This window comes from Hemitrygon akajei, chromosome 5, assembly GCF_048418815.1.
Source record: "Hemitrygon akajei chromosome 5, sHemAka1.3, whole genome shotgun sequence".
NCBI classification, from domain to species: domain Eukaryota; kingdom Metazoa; phylum Chordata; class Chondrichthyes; order Myliobatiformes; family Dasyatidae; genus Hemitrygon; species Hemitrygon akajei.
Window position 1 is genome coordinate 40,495,742 of NC_133128.1, and position 16,678 is coordinate 40,512,419.

Below are 16,678 nucleotides of genomic sequence, written 5' to 3' on the forward strand. Positions count from 1 at the left end.
TCATTCGCACATACATTGTAAAAATACAAGCAACAAGCAATACCAAAGTTGAAACATTATAAATTTACTATTATATTATAATCCTACAAAAATACAGACCCAAACTAGATGGCCAGTTGTACTTTCTAGGATTATAAACATGTTTAAATAGCTAGGTAATTAACTTAAACCATAGATTAAATGATATTTAATTGCTGTATTTTGTTTTACCTAAATGAGAAGACGTCACTGTCCACAAAATAATATCTAAGAGCTGGAGATGTAGTATATAGTTGGTTCAGCTGGAAAAGAATATATTTCTGGTGTTAAGTATGGCAAGCTATAAAAACCAAAAATAACAAAACTTCAAAGTGCAGTTTTAACATGTTCATTAATAGCAAATAGAAATCAATTCCCAGATTACAACTCCGTAACTAAATCAAGAAGAGGTGAAAAAGCTTGCATTACAAAATTCTAATAGTAACTAATTGTTTTCCATTATCACCTCAAATAAGATTATTAATCCTCTCCCAGGGTTTAGTGGCAGTGCAGGGTGGAACCAGCATCATTCACAATTATGCTACTCTTGACTTAAATACAAATGTTTTGTTTTAACTAAAATATAAAATGAATGATGTTGGCTGAATTATAGGGAGAGGTTGGGCAGCTGAACACTTTATTCCTTGGATCAGGCACGAGAATACCTGCAGATGCGAGAAATCCAAAGCAACACGGACAAATTGCTGGAGAAACTCAGAGAGTCAGGCAGCATCTGTGGAAAAGAGTAAACAGTGAAACAGACAGCCAAGACCCTTCTTCAGAACTGCAAAAGAAGGGGAGAAGTCAGAATAAGAAGGTGGGGGGAGGGGAGGAAGAAGTACGAGGTGGTAGGTGATAGGTGAAACTGGGAGAAGGGGAGTAGGTGAAGTAAAGAGCTAGGGGGTTGATTGGTGAAAGAGATAAAGGGCTGGAGAAGGGGGAATCTGATAGGAGAGAGTAGAAGAAAATGGAAGAAAGAGAAGGAGGAGGAGCACCACGGGGAGGTGATGGGCAGGTGAGGAGAGAAAGGTTAAGAGGCAAACAGGAAAGGGGAATGGTGAAGGAGAGGGGGGACATAACCTAAAGTTCAAAAATTCAATGTTCATGCCATCAGGTTGGAGGCTAACCAGACAGAATACAAGGTGTTGCTCCTCCAACCCGAGTGTGGCCTCATCCCGGCAGTAGAGGAGGCTATAGACTGACATGTCAGAATGGGAATGGGAAGTGGAATTGTAATGGGTGGCCACTGGGAATTCCCGCTTTTTTTGTGGTGGACGGAGTGATGGTGCTCGATGAGGCAGTGTTGATGGAGGAAGTGAAGCCCCTTTCTATGAAGAGGGAGGACATATCAGTTGTTCTGGAATGAAAACTGAGAGCAGGCACGAAATGGATGACTGAGTGGTAATTTTCTGGAAGTGTATTAAATCTTTAGGGGCAGTGGGAGGGTGAATGCACATCTTTTTTCTTGAGGCTGTGGAACTAAAAATGAGGGGGCATAGGCTGAGGGAAGAGGGAAAGATTACAAAAGGCACATGAGGGCAAACTTCATGCACACAGAGGATGGTGTGTATACATAACAAGCTGCAAAAGAGCAGAGCTTAGTTGAAGCAAACATAATAATGACATTTAAAAGACATAAGGCTAAGCATATGGCTAGGAAAGGCAAAGAGGGATATGGGCAAAAGACAAGCAAATAGGACTAGTTTAGGTGGCCACTTTGGTCAGCATCGACATGTTGGGCCGACTTCCTTGCTATGTTACTCCTTGACTCTACGAGTCTATAATCACATGATTTACCCTAATGCTGCTGTTAATTAGAAGCTCCGTCAAACCAAATTGGTTCATGATTTTGTGTTTTACGTTAACAATTTATGATTTTAAATGATAAGGCACTTTAATAAACAGGGCATTTTAACTGAGAGATGCTTCATCCAGTGATAGTTATTCTACACCAACCTAAGCCCATTAATGCATCTTCAAGCTTGTTCTGGCTTTCTGAGAGAAGGAACGAATTAGTCCCACTCTTCTTTGTTTTGTCTTCCCAATTGCTCTACATATCTTTCTTCTGATTATTGAATAATTAATACAACCACTTTGATTGTCTGGGATTGTTCCATGCATTAAAATTAAAAGCATCTTATTCAACCACATCATAACTAATGTGACTGGGAACAGGAAGGCCAGGTGCAAACAGAGATCTTCAAACTCATCCACACATTGGATGTAAGTAAGAAAAACAAAGTGCAGATGTTGGAATTCTGAATAAAGAATACAGAAAAGTTTGCAAATACTCAACAGGTCAAGCAGCATCTGTGAAAAGAGGAAGAGTGTTTATATTTCAGGTTGAAAAGCGTTCTTCCAAACCATTCTGATGAAAGCTCATTGACCTGAAACATTTGGACAGAAGCATAGGGAGGGCAAGCAGCTCACCGGCCCACCCTGCCATTCACTGAAATCAGGACTGATTTCACCTCGTCCCCTTGCCCTGTAGTAGTGCCACATCCCTTTATTCCCTTATATCCAAAATTTCTTCAATCAGCTTCTTGGGTGAAGACTTCTAAAGATTCATAACCATTTACTTTAAAATATTTTTCCTCAAGCCTGTCCAAAATGGCCAACATTTTGTGACAAGGTTGTGTGCCATGGTTCCAGACACCACAATTTTCTTACTTCAACATTGTCATACCACATAAATTTTTTATTTCAATTTGATCATTTTTCTTAACTCTACAGAGTATAGGCCTGTTCTGCTTAATCTCTCATCAGACAAACTCTGTTGTGGGAATCATTCTGGTGAATCTTTATTCCCTCAACCACAACTGTATACTGCTTTAGATAAGTACACCAGGCCTGTACAGAACATTGAGTTATCATCTAACTAGGGCCTTATATAACTGTGGCAAGATGTACTTTACTTTTGTGCTGTAGTCTAAGTGCAATGAAGTCCAATATACCACTTGTATTCCTAATTGTTTCTTGTGTCCACATTGTTAACTTGCAATGATTTGTGTACAAGATCAATTGGAAAACTTGACCCTTGTTTATTTTTCCTTCTAGAGTTGAAATCCTCAAATACTTTCACATTAAATTCCATTTGACACATCCTTGACTTGCATTCGAAACCCCTGTATCCCCATGAATGCACTATGCATTCATCTGACAATCTACAATGCCATTCAACTTAGCTTCATTAGCAAACTTAGATATATTACCCTTAGTCCCCTCATCCAAATTATTAAAATAGATTCTGAATGGCTGTGGCATTCCACGAATTAGAGCCTCCCAGCTCAAAAATGACCCATTATTCCTAACCTCTGTTTTCTATGCATTAACAAATCTTCAATGCACACTAGCATAATACTAACTCCCAAACAATCTAACTGTGTTTAATAAGCTCTTCCCTTATAACTATTTCTCACTCACAAAGTGGTAGCTTTCTTCTTCTAATGCAATCCCCAGTACTGAGGACAATGTACTTCAGTCCAATTTTGTGAACTCTGCGATGGGCTAGTAGAGCATCTGCAAACTCTGACACAGGTGGGTGAGGAGATGCCTGACAGAGCTGGCAAGCATTTAGGTACTTTGCAAAGTGACTGTTGTTTAAGCAGGGCTTCTGTGTGCTTCCAAAGCATGGCCTAAGCTAAAGTACACTGTTGAGAAAAAGTGTAATGGGGAAGCAAGAAGCACCAAGGCTAAGGAGAAACTCCTATAGATCCAAGGTTCTATAATTAATGAATAACAATATAGATCCTCCTCTCGGCTGTTCCTCTATCATCCCCATCCAGCCTCCCCACTCCAACTCTCTACATTTTAACACTTGTTTTCTCTTGCATATATCTTACAACTTTTATGAAAACTTATCAGCCTGAGATTTTGACTTTGTTTTCCCTCTACTGCCTGATCTGATATTTCAATGGCTCTCCACACAGCCTTGGATCACCTGGATGTGGCAAATACCTGTGTCAGATTGCTGGTTACTGACTACAGCTCAGCATTTAACACCATCATTCCTACAGTCCTGACCGAAAAGCTACAGAACCTGGGCCTCTGTACCTTCCTCTGCAACTGGATCCTCAACTTCCTAACTGGAATACCAGAGTCTGTACAGAGTTGAAATAACATCTCCTCCTTGCTGACAATTAACACTGGTGCTCCACTGTGATGTGTGCTTAGCCCCCTGCTCTACTCTCTCTATACCCATGACTGTGTGGCTAGGCATAGCTCAAACAGCATCTATAAATTTGCTGATGATGCATTCATTGTTGGAAGAATTTCAGATGGTGACGAGAGGGCGTACAGGATACAGATATACCAGCTGGTTGAGTGTTGTCGCAGCAACAACCTTGCACTCAATGTCAGCAAGTTCAAAGAACTGATTGTGGACTTCAGGAATGGTAAGACGAGAGAACATAAACCAATTCTTATAGAGGGATCAGAAGTGGAGAGAGTGAACAATTTCAAGTTTCTGGGTGTCAATATCTCTGAGGACCTAACCTGGACCCAACATATTGATGCAGCTATCAAGAAGGCAAGACAGCAGTTATACTTCATTAGGAATCTGGGGAGATTTGGTTTATCACCTAAAACACTTCTACAGTTGTACTGTGGAGATCATTCTGACAGGCTGCTTCACTGTCTGGTATGGGGTGGGGGGGGGGGGGAGTTACAGCACGGAACCAAATGAAGCTACAGAAAGTTGTAAAATTAATAAGCTCCATCTTGGGTACCAGCCTCCGCAGTATCCAGGATATCTTCAAGGATTGGTGTCTTAGGAAGGTGATGTCCATCATTAGGGACCCCCACCACCCAGGACATGCCCTCTTCTCATTGTTACTATCCAGAAGGAGGTACAGAAGCCTGAAGGTACACACTCAGTGATTCAGGAACAGCTTCTTCTTCTCTGCCATCCAATTTCTAAATGGACATTAAACCTGTGAATACTACCTCACTACTTTTTTTTATTTCTGTTATTTTTGCACTACCTATTTTAACTTAACTATTTAATAGACATATATATTCAATTCATGTAACTCAGTATTTTCTCTGTACTTATTTATCATGTATTTCATTGTACTGCTGCTGTAAACTAAACAAATTTCATGACATATGCTGGTGATATTAAATCTAATTCTGATTCTGATTTAACCTTAACATTTTGGTTTTGTCTACAACCTCTCAGAATTCTGGAGTTGCATTAATTCATGGAAAGCTAAAAGCAGAGGATCAAAGGAGCACATCAGAAAATACTGGTCAAATGTGAATGGTGACAACATGGAGTGATCTGGAAACGATGGCAAAGAAACTTAACTCAATGAGTTTTGGAGCTGACAGCAAGGTTTCATGTAACACACTTTTGAATGAGTAGACATTTGTTTTGCAGGGCTGTTATGAATCATCATATTAAATGTTAAGAAATATTGTATGCTGTCAAAATGGCAATCTGTAAAGGTCTCAATTGTGGTGGAAGTATGCTTGGAGATAGGGCAACATAAGCACAAAAGATTCTGCAAATGCTGGGAATCCAAAGCCACACACACTAAATGCTGGAGGAATTGAGCAGGTCAGGCAGCATCATTGGAGAGGAATGTTTTGGACTGAGATTCCTCATTTTGTGTATGTTGCCCAAGACATGGGAACACTATGAGTTTCATATCAAAGTGTTTTCAGAGGCTTGCAGTATCTTTTATTGTGCGGAAGATTTAATTGGATTATTGGACTGAAGTTATTTCTTAATAGGGACTGTTATTTCTTACCCAGTGGAAAAAACAGGAAGTTTGAATACAATATGTGTGTATTTTTTAAAAATTGTAATAATAAAACATATCAAATTATTAAAATCTGTTTTAATATATATGGAGTAAATGACCATAATCAAGCATAGTTATATATCCCATAAGTATTCATTAACATATTAACAAAGATGACCATCTGAAATTTGTAGAAACTGGAAATCTGAAATAAAACAGAAAGTGATGTAAACAACCAACAGGGCAGGCAGCATCTATCAAAAGAGACCAACGATGGATCTCGGAGCTGAAATACTTCCCCTTCAGATCTAAGCTACTGACTGTCACTGGCATTTTCTGTTTCTGTCAACAGGAAAATAGACGGTAAAACAGGAGAAAACAATCTTGTGCTGCATCTACCTCATATTTTCTCATTTAAAAGGATTAACTATTTTTCAATCTCTTACCATGTGTTTTAATGTCTTTGACAAGCTGGATAAGTTTTTAGATTGGGGCACCATTAGTCCAGGTGTCAATAAATAGCTGGATATTTTTATGCTTCCAATATAATATCGGGGAGTTCCATGGATTTTGAGGTTTGAATCAATTAACTCATCATCCAGTGGAGTGGCTCCTAGACAGGAAAAAACGTTATCAAAAATTATCCGGGAATATTACATACAAGAGAAACAAGTCTGCATCTGAATCTTCAAGACACTATCCAGATGGAATATAAGGTGTTGATCCTCCAACCTGAGTGCGGCCTCATCGCGTAGAGGAGTAGAGAAGGCCATGGACTGACAAATTGGAATGGGATCAACATCTTGTATTCCATCTGGGTAGCTCCAACCTGATGGCATAAACATTGAATTCTTGAGCTTCTGGTAATTCCCTCCCCTTACCATTCCCTATTCCCATTTCCCCCTCTCACTTTATCTCCTTACCTGCCCTTCCCCTCCCTCTGGTGCTCCTCCCCTTCCCTTTCTTCCATGGCCTTCTGTCCTCTCCTATCAGATTCCCCCTTCTCCAGCCCTTAATTCTTTCACCAGTTAGCTCCCAGCTCTTTACTTCACCCCTCCCTCCCCACCCGGTTTCATCTATCACCTTATCGTCCTTCCCCCCCTCCCCCCCACATCCTTACTCTGACTTCTCATCTCTGTTCCCAGTTCTGATGAAGGGTCTCGGCCCGAAAGATCTACTGTACTCTTTTTCATGTCCCGCTTGGTGGCGCAATAATATCAGCACTAGATTCTGGAGCGAAGGTTCCCGAGTTCGAATCCAGTTCGGGTTGAGCGTTGAGCTAGCAACTCAACCTCGTGAAAACAAGAATAGCTTGCTACGGAAACACCACCAAAGACGGTGCTCCGATAACTCCACTGCTGAGTTAGGGGCTATTCTTCTTCTTTTTCTTCTTTTCCATAGACGCTGCCTGGCCTGCTAAGTTCCTCCAGTATTCCTCAGATTTCCAGCATCCTCACATTCTCTCATCTCTTCTCCAATCTAGTTCTCATTCTTCTATATGCCCGTTGATTGCCTGATCACCCTCACCGTGCATTATCATGATGCTGGTTCCCATAGGACAATTTAAGGTAACATATTCCGTCCCCTTGTGCTGAGAGTTTACAAAGCCATCACCAACCAGTGAATATCTACATAACAGCTACATTTAAGAACTCTAAATTATTCGGCCCTTGCAGAAATGTAAGGAATTTAATGTTGAAGGAAATCACGATGAGTGGCAGCTCCTTTAACAAAACAAATCACATCTACATCATAAACTGCAATTCAATTGCCATAGATCAGTCCAACTTTGATTTTACTTCGAACAATAAAAACTGATTAAGTGAGAATATTTGTAAGTGATTAAGGTTGTGATTGTAACCATCCCCCAGTTTCCAATGGGGCTCAAAGAACTTCTACAACATTTAAATTGTAGTTAAGAAAGCAATAATAGTGCTTCATCTTGTTTGAGGTGTTACAAATCACTTTTGTCGAGAAGATGTCGAAACAGCATCAAAATCCTTCCAGGCTTATAGACTACGTATATAGTAACATATCCAATTATTTGCTCCCAGTGAGTACCACTTCAGTGATAAGAACAATGCAATTAAATGCAATAAAAATAAGTATTTTACTTACTTATACTGAGAATGACAATGATGGTAATGGCTGTGGTTAATATTGCAACTGTTGAAACAATCAACATCCACATTTTACACCTCCAGCAGATCATTTTGTTGCACGTTTCTCTAGTGGGCATATATCTGAGAATAGTTTGAGTATTTTCTTCTGGCTACAAAAATAAATTCAAATGATTACACAATTCTATATCAATCATCAGGAAGAATCACGGTACAATGCAAGTTTTCCTGGTTACTGATTTTGTTACATCACCCTGCATAAAACATATCAAACTCCATTTGTAATCTGAACATGCTTTCCTTTTCAAAAAAAAAGATTGCATGAAGACATCAGATGCTAGCATCAAAAGTAGGGAAGCTCTCCTGATTAACTGACCTGGGGGTAAAGGAAACTGCCTGCTGAAAGCCCTGGAGGAAAATGGAGGGTCAAGTCTGGGATGATGGTTTCAGCCAGTTCACTTGGGCTGCTTCACTGGTTCTGTCGATGAATTCTGAGCATTCTGTTTAGTGAGTACCGATAGCGCCTCTCTATCACTTTCAAGAGATCTTCAGAGTGCACAGGAGGCTGTGAAGTATTGCTATCTGATAGACTATATTGTAGGAGGGCAGCTGCGTAAATAGGGCTATGTCAGTAGAATGTTTCTTTGGTGGCTGTTTAGAATATAAGCCTAGTCTTTCATTTCTTTCTATGATTAATGTCAGGGTGTACACATGCAGACCATAATCTGAGTATTGTGTTCAGTTTCAACTTTCCTACCCAGGGAAAGTTACATGTGTCAATGCATCAAATAATTCAGCATACTGATTGGTGGATGGCAGGACATTGTATGAGGAAGGACTGGATTATCTAGTCCTTTATTCCCAAGGGTTCAGAAGACTGAGAAGAGGGCTCATGGAAATTCCTGACAGGCTGGATATAGGGAGGATATATCACAGGGCAGGAGTTTGTAGAATCTAGAGTCAAAATCTTGAGTTAAATATAAGATATTTAGGACTGAGATGAGGAGACGTTTCTATCTTTAGGGGGTGGTGAATTTTAGGAAATCTCCAACATAGAGGGTTGTGGAGGCAAGGTCCGTGGCTGTGAAAGAGACACTAGGATAGTGTGCTGCTTCCCAAGAGCTAGGGTCAAGGATGTCTCAGAGTGGTTGCAGAATATTCTCTGAACAACCAGAGATCATGGTGTACATTGGCACCAATGACATAGGTAGAAAGTGGAAGAGGTCCTACACGGTGAGTACAAGAGGCTGAAGATCCGGGCCTCCAAGGTAATAATCTCTGGATTTTTCCAATGCCACTTGCTAGTCAGGGCAGGAATAGGATGTAGGTATAGATGAATGAGTGGCTGAAGAACTGTCATCAGGAAGGTATGACCTGCCCAAAAAGGATGGGTTACACCTGAACTTGAGGGGAACAATATCTTTGTGGGCAGGTTTGTAATTACAGAGCTACAGGGGATGGGAACTGGAGTGATAGGGCTGAGGATGGGGCCGTTGATATACAAGTAGATGCAGTGTGCTGTGAGACTAAGGAAGGACAGGCAGATGATCGGGCAAAATTGCAGTCAGTGGGATAAGTTGAAGTGTAACATGGGGGCAAAATCAAAAAGGGTGATGGAAACAGGACTGAAGGCAGTACATGTAATAAGGTAGATAAATGTAGCACAGTTAGAGATTGGCAGGCATGACACTGTGGAGATCAGTGAGTTGTGGCTGAAAGGAGGCTATGATCCTCAGCCATGACATCCAAAGATACACTTTGTATCGGCAGGTTGGCAGGTAGGGTGAGGTGGCTCTGTTGGTAAAAACATCAAATCAAATCATTGGAAATAGGTGACATAGGATCAGAAGATGTAGAATCCTTGTGAGCAGAGTTGAGAAACTGCAAGGGTAAAAAGACCCTGATGGGGGTTAGGTACAGGCCTTTCTACAGTAGCCAGGGAGGGGAATATAAATTAAAATGGGAGATAGAAAGGGTCTAGAAAAGGCAATGTTACAACAGTCATGGGCAATTTTAATATAGAATGGGAAAATCAGGTTGGACACCAAGAGAGGGAATTTGTAGAATGCCTACAAGATGGCTTTTTAGAGGGACTTGTGGCTGAGTACACTAGGGGAACAGCTGATGCACCATCAATAACTCTCTCTGAGACGTGAAGGCGAGATATCGGCTTTTATTGACTGGAAGAAAGAACAAGCAGTAGTTGACCACCATACTACATCCTGGAGAATGAGGCCGGGCTTAGGCCTCAATCGCCTTTATACCGGGGTCTGTGGGAGGAGCCACAGGAGCAGTCAGCAGGGGGCGTGTCCAGACAGGTATATGTAGTTCACCACATTAGCAATTCTGGATTGGCTGTTGTGTAGTGAACTATGTTTGATCAGGGAGCTTAAGGTAAAGACACCCTTTGGTATCAGTCATTGTAATATGATAGAATTCAAAGTTCAAAATATATTTATTATCAAAGTATGTATACTATATACAAGCTTGAAATGTCTCCAAAAAACAAAGAAACCCATTAAAAAAGACAATCAAACACCCAATACCAAGCAAATTACGTTCAGAACTAAAGTTCACGTAAGTGAGACCATGGCTGATCCAGGAGCCCGTTAGTTGCAGGTCACAGCCTCAGTTCAGCTCAGAGACTGGCCCCGACACTGTCATCATTTCAATCTGGGCTACCGCTTAAATTGATTAAACATCGGCCAATTCCTCGCTCTTGAGCTGGGCACCACTGTCTCAACTCTGCCTCATCTCAGATCTGCTACTTTGAATTGGCCCCAAGTGCTCCAGCAGTGGCCGTACATTGGCTAATTCCACACTTTCGGGCCTGGGGCCTGCCCCCTCGATTCGGCCTGTGCATGCCATGCCATAACCTTCTTGCACCTTTGAGACTTCATTTTACAACACACAAACGCTAGGTTGTACAGGCAGTTTAAAAGCTCAGCTCCAAAATGAAAGCTACAGGCTATTGATTGAGGTGATTGTTTTCCAGAAGAAGTGTGACTAATAAAGTAGACAGTAGTTTTGTTTACTGCCAGTAAGCCATTGCTGTGTTTTACCAGCGCCGTGTTCGGCACAGCTTTGTGGGCCAAAGGTCCTGTATTGTGCTGTAGGTTTTCTATATTTCTAAGATGAAAGATCTGAAGGTAGATTAGTCACCTGGACCAGGTGGGCTACACCCCAGGGTCCTGAAAGAGGAAGCTGAAGAGATTGCGGAGGCATTGGTCAGCGGATGTTGTTTACTTGGATTTTCAGAAGGCCTTTGACAAGGTGCTGCATAGTGGTAGAAGGAATAAAAATGTTGACTATTTTCAAAATGAGGAGAAACATCAACAGTCAGAGCTGTAAATGGATTTGGGAGTCCTCGTGCAGGATTCCCTCAAGGTAATCTTGTAGTTTGAGTCGGTGGTAAGGAAGGTAGATGCAATGTTATCATTCATTTTGAGAGGACTAGAATATAAGAGCAAGGATGTAATGCTGAGGCTTTATACAAAGTACAAAGTAAATTTATTATCAAAGAACATTTTCTTGCAGGCATGCAAGAAACACAATAGTATCAGTGAAAGACTGTACCCAACTGGATGGACAAATAACCAGTGTGCAAAAGGCAACAAACAGTGTAAATGCAAATAGAAAGAAAAATAAGAAATAACAATAATAACAACGATAAATAAATAATGAATAAGTATCGAGAACATGAGGTAGAGTCCTTGAATGTGAGTCTATAGCTTATGGGGAGAGTTCAGCGTTGGGCTGAATAAAGTTATCCCCTATGATTCAAGAGTTTGATGGTTGAAGGCTAATAGCTATTCCCAAACCTGGTGGAGTGGGTCCAGATGCTCCTGAAGGCAGCAGAGAGATGGCCTGGGTGATGGAGGTCCTTGATAACAGGTGTTGCTTTCCTGCATCAACACTTCATGTAGGTATGTTTAATGGTGGGGAGAGCTTTCCCCATGATGGACTGGGCTGTATCCACTTTGTAGGCGTTTCATTCAAGGTCATTGGTGTTTCCAACCACACCATGATGTAATCAGTTAATAGTCTCCACCACACATCTATAGATGTTTGTCAAAATTTTAGATAACATGCTGAATTTTTGCAAACTTCTAAGAATGTAGAGGTGCTGCCATGCTTTCTTCATAATGGCACTTGCGTGCTGGAATGAGGACAGGTCCTCTGAAATGATAACTCCAAGGAATTTAAAGTTGCTGACCCTCTCTCTGATGAGGACTGACTCATGGACCACCAATTTCCTCCTCCTGAAGTTAATAATTATCTCCTTGGTCTTGCTGACATTAAGTGAGAGGTTGTTGTTGTGTCACCACTCAGCCAGATTCTCAATCTCCCTCCTACATACGGACTCATCACCACATTTGATTCGGCCAGCAATAGTGGTGTCATCAGCAAGCTTAAATATGGCATTAGAGCTGTGCTGGGAGTCACAGGCATAAGTACAAAGGGAGTAGAGCAGGGGGCTAAACACACGGCATTGTGGTGCGCCTGTGCTGATGGTGACTGTGGAGGAGACGTTGCCAATCCAAACTGACTAGGACCTGCACGTGAGGACATTGTGGATCCAGTTGCATAAAGCATAAGGCAATGGTCAGAATGCACTTGGAGTATTGTGAGCAGCATTGGGCCCTTTATCTAAGAAATAATGTGCAGGCCTTGGAGTGGGTCCAGAGGAGGTTCACGAGAATGATTCCAGTAATGGAAGGGTTAATGTATAAGAAGCATTTGATGACTCTGGGCCAGGGTTTAAAAGAGGGGAGATCTCATTGAAACCTATCAAATGCTGATAGATAGAGTGGATGTGGATAAGACGTTTTCTACAGTAGGTGAGTCTCAGACCCGAGGGCACACTCTCAGAACAGAAGGATGTCGATCTTGAACAGATATGAGGAGGAATTTCTTTAGCCAGAGTGTGGGGAATCTGTGGAATTCATTGCCATGGACGGCTGTCATTGAGTGTATTTAAAGTGGAGGTTGATAGGTTCTTGATTTGTCGGAGGATCAAAGTTACAGAGAAAAGGCTGGATAATGGGGTTGAGAGGGTAATAAATCATCCTGATGGAATGGCAGAACTGACTAAGTGGGCCGCATGGCCTAATTCTGCCCCTGTGGTTAATGGTTTTATATTTTAAAAGATTGGCAGATTTCAGGAAGCAAATGACATCAAAGAGGATGGGAGGTGGAAATATCAAGCTTGTTAATAGGTAATGGCAGAGAAGGGTAGGAAAGTTTGTTCCTTTATGTCTACATTTCTACAGAATCTTAAATGAAGATTGAAAGTGATTTATTTCAGCCTGAAACTGGTATCAGCCATATAGACAAAGGAAATTACAATGGCTTGAGGCATGCGTTGGCTTTAGTAGATTGAAAAATTGCATTGGAAGAGCTACAGAAAACAAGATCTGCCAATACTCAAGAATGTGTTGTTCACAACAAAAATATATCCACTTAAATCATAAACCCTATCAAGCTGTTTCACCATGCAACAAGTTGAATATCACATTACATTAAAGAATTAAGGCTTGATATGTTGCCAGAAAAACTGTAAACTTAAACATGGTGAAAATTTCAGAGGTTAAGAGAAACAATTGATAAGGAAATGGAAAGAACAATTAAGACCAATCTAACAAGAAACAAAAATAGATCAAAACTTTCTGTAAGCATGTAAAGTGGGAAGAGTTCACAAAAGTTAATGTGGCTCTTTACAGACTTACACAGAATAAATCACAAAGACAAATTTTCTAAATTTTCAAATTTTCAGGTTGACTCCCTGCATCAGGACTGGGAGACTATAAAATACAGGAGCAGAATTAGGCCATTTAGCCCATCAAGTCTGCTCCAGCATTCGATCACGGCTGATGTATTATCCCCTTCAACACCATTCTCCTGCCTTTTCCCAACATCAAGAAACTATCAACCTCCACTATAAGTGTACCCACTTTAAATTACAGGCAGGAAGGAAAAGGAAAGATTGTCAGCAAAGGCTGGTGGATCATAACTGGAACCACATAGGGAGAGGATGGGAAAAATAAACAAAGGGAGCAGTAAAAGAGGTGGACCTATAAATGTTTCTGGTAAGAGAACAAGTTGGGAAATTCAGCATTCATAATATTGAGTTGCAGGCTACCCAAACAAAATGAGATATTTTGACGAAGGGTCTCGGCCCGAAACGTCAACAGTGCTTCTCCTTATAGATGCTGCCTGGACTGCTGTGTTCCACCAGCGATTTGTGTGTGTTGTGAGATATTTTTCTTCCACTTTGAATTTGGCCTCACTGTGGCAATGGAAAAGGCAGAGGATGGCATCGAAAGTACTAAAGACTGATAAGGAAAAGGAGAGAGAGGGAGCGAGAGAGAGAGAGAGAGAGAGAGAGAGAGAGAGAGAGAGAGAGAGAGAGAGAGAGAGAGAGAGAGAGAGAGAGAGAGAGAGAGAGAGAGAGAGAGAGAGAGGAGAGAGGGAGGGGGAGAGAGAGGGGGAGAGGGAGAGGGAGAGAGAGAGAGGGGAGAGAGAGAGAGAGAGAGAGAGAGAGGAAATTAGATCTACTGTCTGGAAGAGTACATAGGTCAGAGTTCTGAATTTAATAACAGGGAGCATGTTCAGATGTAGGGTGTCCAAAATTTGGGCATTTGTAGCCCCTGACAGTCTGCACTCTGTTGCACTGAGAAAGGTGAAAGGTGATCTAATTAAAATACGGAAGATCTTTTAGGGTAGATGCGGGACTGATCTGGCTCCACAAAGTGAATAGAAAGCTCAGTCACTGAGAATATTCAAGAGATCAAGACATTTTTGCACATAGTCTAGGTCCCCAGCACTTCCTATATTCAATTCTCCATCACAATCCCCTCCCCTCTCTCCAGCCTGACCACCCATACCCTCCGCACCCTACACAGTTCATAGCTCTGTCCACGCTTCCTCCCCCGGTCATACCTACTCACACAGTCCCCAGTCTCTGTTGTCCTCCACCCCTCGTCCATTCCTCGGCATCTCTGCCCCTAACCCTACCCACGACCCCGTCCACCCCTCCCCACACGACTCCATTCTCCCTACCCACTCGCTCCCCTGCCCCCTACTCCTCCCTACCGCAATACAATAAAACAATCAAGCGCCACTCGCCGGCTGAGAAACACTTTAGCTCATGGCGCTACAGAAATGCAGATCGCCTCCTGACGCGCCGTGAGACAACATTCGCGGTGAGCGGCGCCAACGCTCCGCAAGAAAGCGCAGCAGGCAGTAATGGGACGTAGGAGGGAGCAAGGGGCCGAGTGGGCGATCCACGGGCCGGGCGGGGGTTATCCGGGCGGCTGCTCACCTGCGTGGCCGAGGCATCAAGGAGCTGCTGACTTTGCTTGCTGTCAAACTCAACCATTTGGATACCGATCGGCGCTGCCATGCTGAAGCCCAAACTCTTTCGAAGGAAAAACAAGAAACTGGAGAATTGGTTTCGCTTGCTCCAGTTCTTAGGAGGCTGCCCAACCCGGAAGTGCCGAGTTCAGGTGAAGTCAGGTTGAAGTTTGAGAGAAACTTTTTGCGAGTTGACGGGTGACCAGGAAATTTTAAATACTAATGGAACGTGGAACGAATGCCCCTGCTTTGTTCTGATGTCTAACCTCACTCCTCCGTCTGGGCGGGGTAAATTCTCAGGAGTGAAGCAATCTGCTGGTCACACCTCTTTAATCGTCTACAGTAAATGGGTGGCAGAGAAACCCTACAGACCGGAGTGTAGTAGACACTGGTCTCGGTCAAAATGCATTCAGAAATCAAAACTGAAACGCTTCTGTGCTTTTAACTAGACATCCCCACTGCTCCGACTACTGTCAAGAGTTCCGCAAAAGAGGGGTGTTGCGGGACAATATTGGCGCCACACACATTTCTTGAGGTCCAGTTGAATTCTTAACTAAGTTTCTATTTGCCTTTGTGAGAAGTTAGCGTTTCAAAATTCTTTTGAAAGTTTGTTAAATTGGACTCTCTTAGTCCAGCTAAATCCAACCACAAAAAGGGTCATTCGTCCAACGGCACGTATACACTGATTACGGAGAAGCACACGCACTCAGTGACACACAAGGGAAATTTTGGGCAAATTTGCTTGATAGCCAGTAACAGTAACTTAATTTTACTAATTAAGCAAACATTTTTACTAATTTCCTTAAAGCGCCAAGCTAGGTTTAGAAAGGGGAAATAGAGAAACACTACAGAAAGCTGGTTTAAAAAAAGTCAAGGGAAGAATTCACATTTGATCAGAGTTACACCACCGACACGTTTCCACGTTAATTTCATCTGGAAGACGGCCGTACTTTAATGCTAAAGAAACCAAGTTGTGGTGAACCCCTCTGCTGACTGCTCCTGTGGCTCCTCCCACAGACCCCTGTATAAAGGCGATTGGAGGCACTGCCCCTCGCTCAGTCTCCAGGATGTTGTGTGGTGGTCTCTTGCAGTTAATAAAAGCCTATCGTTCGCCTCCCGTCGTCGAGAGTTATTGATGGTGCATCACAAGTATAAAGCCTCGGTTAATTCTTTGTTTTCGATTCAACTGAAGAAAGCAGGGTAAACCCTCCACCAGGTTGCTTACGTCCAGAACAAGATGGAATTTGATGCACTTGCACAGCGCGCTAAATGTAGTAAAACCTCGCACGGTGTTCCAACGGGGCAACGTGAACATACACGGGGGAGGGGGAGGGCACAGGCCAAAAAAGTAGATTCTGAAGGTAATGAAAAAGAGGAGTTAAAACCACAGACAGGATGCGAGGGAGAAATTCTACAGCCAGCGTCTACAGCGTGATA

General features: G+C 42.2%; 1 protein-coding gene across 1 annotated transcript in view; it reads right to left on the reverse strand.

The window, feature by feature from the left end:
• The window catches only part of LOC140727667 (suppressor of tumorigenicity 14 protein homolog), a 92,389-nt gene extending 76,768 nt beyond the window's left edge, over nt 1-15,621 (reverse strand). Inside the window, exons 1-4 of the mRNA XM_073045306.1 lie at nt 15,210-15,621; nt 7,884-8,037; nt 6,212-6,378; nt 211-281 (exon numbers count right to left, since the gene is read on the reverse strand). Of these exons, the coding sequence (XP_072901407.1) occupies nt 211-281; nt 6,212-6,378; nt 7,884-8,037; nt 15,210-15,290 (473 nt within the window). The 5' untranslated portion in view covers nt 15,291-15,621. The remainder of the gene's footprint in view (nt 1-210; nt 282-6,211; nt 6,379-7,883; nt 8,038-15,209) is intronic.
• Between the last annotated feature and the right edge of the window lie 1,057 nt (nt 15,622-16,678).